The following is a 4,536-nucleotide window of genomic DNA, read 5'->3' as shown; positions in this document are numbered from 1 at the left end:
AGATGGACTTCCCTTCCCCTCCCATCACACCCACTTCAACAACAAATAAAACCAAAATCAAAACCCCAATTCCAATCCCTCTACTTTCATCCAACATTCCATGCTCCTAGCTTCAACTTACGACCAACAATGCCCTCCTACTCTCCCAATTCCCGGATTCAATAACCCATTCCACCACCAACCCTAGCTACCAACTCCTCCGTCCTCGATCATCAGAACCCATTTTGATGGAGAGGCCGATCAAAGCATCGCAATCGTCCTCCACAAGGGTTACCTATTCGGTTTTGCCGCATCAGACCCCCAGGCTCAGAGATCATTACCTTCTCGGCAAGAAACTCGGGCAGGGCCAATTTGGAACCACTTATCTCTGCACTCATCGACCCACAGGGGCCCTTTATGCCTGCAAATCAATCCCTAAACGCAAGCTCCTCTGCAAAGAGGATTACGAGGATGTTTGGAGAGAGATTCAGATCATGCACCATTTGTCTGAACACCCTAATGTTGTTCAGATCAAGGGCACTTATGAGGATTCTGTGTTCGTCCACTTGGTGATGGAGCTTTGTGCCGGTGGGGAGCTTTTTGACAGGATTTTGCACAAGGGTCACTACAGCGAGAGAGAAGCCGCTAAGCTTATTAAGACCATCGTTGGAGTGGTCGAGAGTTGCCACTCTCTTGGGGTTATGCATAGGGATCTCAAGCCTGAGAACTTTTTGTTTGACAACCCTGGTGAAGATGCTAAGCTCAAGGCCACGGACTTTGGGCTCTCTGTTTTTTACCAGCCAGGTCAGTCAGTTTCTTCAGTTTTTAAACTCCTCCATTTTATTCATGTTCCCCTTGTCATCATGTTTGTGTTCTTTTCTCTTTTGGTCTCATGTTTTATTTGTTATATTTGTGAGCTCAACTGTGTTTGATTGATTCTCTTTGCCGCTTTTTACTTCATTTGTGTCATTAAAGAAAAGGAGTCAAGAATATGTGCCACATGCCCATTATTTATATATACTTTCAGCTGTTACTCTCTGCAGAATATACTGATTATGTCCAGCCCTTTAGGTACCTTTATGGAAGCGTAGGCTTGTAGCCAAGATGAGATGAATATCAACTAAAGCAGCCTTCAAGTTTTAGCCTATTTTTTTAGCTTCCTTGTGACTTGTGAGTGGCATGTTTTTTGAAACTTCGGTGTTAAATATGTAGATGTTGCCTGCCCAGGTTATCGATCCTGAACCTTCCATTTATTTGTATATTGATCTGAAATTAGTTTAACCCTGGAAATTCTTCAAATTGACCATCTCCAGTTCGTTTTTCAATAACATTCTTCAAATGGTCTTCCTTAGTGGTCAAGAAGGGCCATGTAAACAATAAAAGACTTAGAGGGAATGGGTTCAAGCAATCGGTCGCCACCTACCTAGTAATTAGTATCCTATGAGTTACCTTGACAACTAAATGTAGTAGCGTTATGCAAGTGTCCTGTGAGATTAATCGATGTGCTCGCAAACTGGTCCGGATACTAATTAATATACAAAATAGAAAAAAAAAGGTATTTTGATATTTTAAGTTTGGATTGTTCTGTTCAAGCTATATGCTTCTCCTTCTTTCTTCAGTTGAAGGTATGTTTTCTTATAAGAATATGTATTCATTTGTCTGTTTATGTATTTTTCTTTGTAGGACAATCTTTCTGTGATGTAGTTGGAAGCCCCTATTATGTTGCTCCAGAAGTGCTCCGTAAGGAGTATGGGCATGAGGTTGATGTGTGGAGTGCTGGTGTTATCCTTTACATCTTATTGAGTGGTGTTCCACCTTTCTGGGCAGGTATATCACTACAAATCTGGACCCAAAATTGGTTTTTTATGGGTTTTTTTAATCTTATATTATCTCTAAGGCTTTTTCCCCTCGATTTTGTATCTCGAACAGAAACTGATTCCGGGATCTTCAGACAGATTTTATATGGAAGGCTAGATTTCAACTCTGATCCATGGCCTAGCATTTCAGATGGTGCTAAAGATTTAATCAGGAAGATGCTCACAAGAGACCCAAAGGAGAGAATCTCAGCCCATGAAGTTCTTTGTGAGTGATTTTAGACACTTCTTAAGGAGAATTGTTCTTTCCGCTCCGTAACAACGTTAAGCTTTATATAATTGCTTCTAACTTACAAGACTGATGTTCTTTTTGGAGTCAAGGTCACCCATGGATTGTTGACGACACTGTTGCACCCGACAAGCCTATAGATTCTGCAGTTTTGTCTCGGCTAAAACAGTTCTCAGCAATGAATAAGCTGAAGAAGATGGCTCTACGTGTAAGATTTATCCCTTGTAGCGTTTTTCCTATATAATCTAATAAAACGAAAATATTCTTTACGAGTTCATTCTATACCAGGAATATTTTAGTTTATCACTGAAGAAGATATCCCTGCTTGCATTCTCTTATTGTTGTTATTATTATTTGTTTCGATGTGCATATGTTCGCATGACATTTTTTTTATCCTTTTCCTTTTTCTTTGGTCGAGAATTTGGATCACTTTTCTCAGTGATAAGACCACGAGTAATGTGCTTGGGAACTAAAGGGCCGAATAGCGGAGGGCATGATTCTTCTCATGGCAATGTGTATTTCTCTCAAATTTTCGACATCGTGGTTGGCAGGTCATAGCAGAAAGACTGTCTGAGGAAGAAATTGGTGGGTTGAAGGAATTGTTTAAAATGATCGACACTGATAACAGTGGTTCAATAACATTTGAAGAGCTTAAAGAGGGGTTGAAAAAAGTGGGCTCTGAACTCATGGAATCTGATATCAAGTCTCTTATGGATGCGGTATATAACTCGTAATATAAAACATCATGTTTGAGGCAATCTGGTTTCGATTTTATGTATTTTGGTCAATTTTCAATTGTAGTGTAGATGACCTGCGTTTATCTTGCTGCCTAATCTATGAACAGGCTGATATAGACAACAGTGGAACCATAGACTATGGGGAATTCCTTGCAGCTACATTGCACCTAAATAAGATAGAGAGAGAGGATAATTTAGTGGCTGCCTTCTCCTATTTTGACAAAGATGGTAGTGGTTATATCACCATTGATGAGCTTCAACATTCCTGCAAAGAGTTCGGCTTGGGCGATGTCCATTTGGATGAGATTATCAAAGAAATTGATCAAGATAATGTAAGTCCTTTTGTTTTGATGAACATGTTCTTGTGTAAACCTGAATGTGGAGTTTGCTGTTGTACTCTACAAACTTGTGGTTTGCAGGATGGACGAATAGATTACGAGGAATTTGCAGCGATGATGAAGAAGGGCGATGGAGGAGGTGTCGGTAGAAGTCGAACGATGAGAAACAACTTGAACTTCAATTTGGCCGATGCGTTCGGAATAAAAGACAAATCTTGAAGCTGGAAGCTGGAAGTTGAAGAGGAATGAAGTTGAAGCTGCGTAGGGTTTGTAAGTTGTATAGTTTGGGTAGGTGTTTAAGTGCAGAAATATGTTATTATCATGCCATAGCTTCAATGAGTAGGAGGAGCCTTTGGATTTGATTTTTGGTTTGAAATATATGGGTTTGTGTACTGTTGAAGTTGTTGAATGCGAGTGCTCTGAATTTTCGTGACATTGCATGTGAATTCAACAATGTTTGTAGAAGGAACTTGTTATTATCAAAGAGAAGAAATTAAACAATGATATCATACTTTACATCATTTCATGCAATGTTTAACATTCTTCTTCTCAAATCACGTCTTAATTTCTTTATTCTTCAACTCTTTTGATATCTCAAGACTTCTAAAATACTTCTAAGTTGCTCTATAATCTTTGCTCTTTCAAACTTGTGTCACGGTCGTATAATCTTGACATGCTCACGATCAGCCTAAAGGGGAATCAAGTCGAACCTTAGGCAAGGTTTGATTTTGCCAACATCGCTTATGCAGAATCTAAGTTTGTTCGACCACATATGCTGCCTGTACGTGCATGTTCAATCGTCTGCGACACAACCAATTTGCCTCTACACTAGGCTAAGTCATTTAGCTCGACCTTGCCTCTACTCGAGGCCAAGGTCTTTCAATGTGACATCGCTTCTCATTTGTCATCTTGGTTCCCAATCGACATGGCCCATACGTCTTGATGTCATTCCAAGTTTTAGGGTGTTGTCAGCTATCGCAACTCACTCGGTCATGCCATCGAGAATGAGCCCATGTGTCGCTGATCTCATTGGGACATCTCGAATATCCATTCATTTGGGTTTTATTGAGGTATTGGCCCTCCCATGCCCATTCCATGTCATTTACAGATATAGTACTGGATAGCGGGTGCATAATTCAACCTCCGACGCACGGGTTGAGGCGCAATAGAGGCACACCCGTGTCGCTTGGTACCGTCCTTGAAAAACTCATTTCAAAGAAAGTCGCTTGAGACACTCGTCTCGAAACACTCGCCCTCATTGTGACACACTCATGTGCCATAGGGTAGCTCGCTTAGGCCGCACGACCCAGGAGTGGTGGAGATATGACACCATGCCTCCCCCACAGTACATTTTGAGGCAATTTCAAAGTGGCGGGGGG

General features: G+C 40.9%; 1 protein-coding gene across 1 annotated transcript; it reads left to right on the top strand.

Annotated features, from left to right (window-relative positions):
- The first annotated feature begins 7 nt into the window (after positions 1 to 7).
- Positions 8 to 3,678, top strand: LOC111786488 (calcium-dependent protein kinase 11-like). The gene is made up of 7 exons (XM_023666736.1): positions 8 to 783; positions 1,663 to 1,806; positions 1,909 to 2,061; positions 2,175 to 2,290; positions 2,634 to 2,801; positions 2,927 to 3,151; positions 3,239 to 3,678. Exons 1-7 carry the CDS (start codon positions 228 to 230, stop codon positions 3,374 to 3,376), a joined length of 1,500 nt encoding a protein of 499 aa, XP_023522504.1. The 5' UTR covers positions 8 to 227; the 3' UTR covers positions 3,377 to 3,678.
- Positions 3,679 to 4,536: the final 858 nt, after the last annotated feature.

Source organism: Cucurbita pepo, unplaced genomic scaffold (genome assembly GCF_002806865.2).
Source record: "Cucurbita pepo subsp. pepo cultivar mu-cu-16 unplaced genomic scaffold, ASM280686v2 Cp4.1_scaffold001759, whole genome shotgun sequence".
NCBI classification, from domain to species: Eukaryota; Viridiplantae; Streptophyta; class Magnoliopsida; order Cucurbitales; family Cucurbitaceae; genus Cucurbita; species Cucurbita pepo.
Note: the sequence above shows the minus strand (reverse complement) of the source record. Positions and strands in the feature narration are given on the sequence as shown.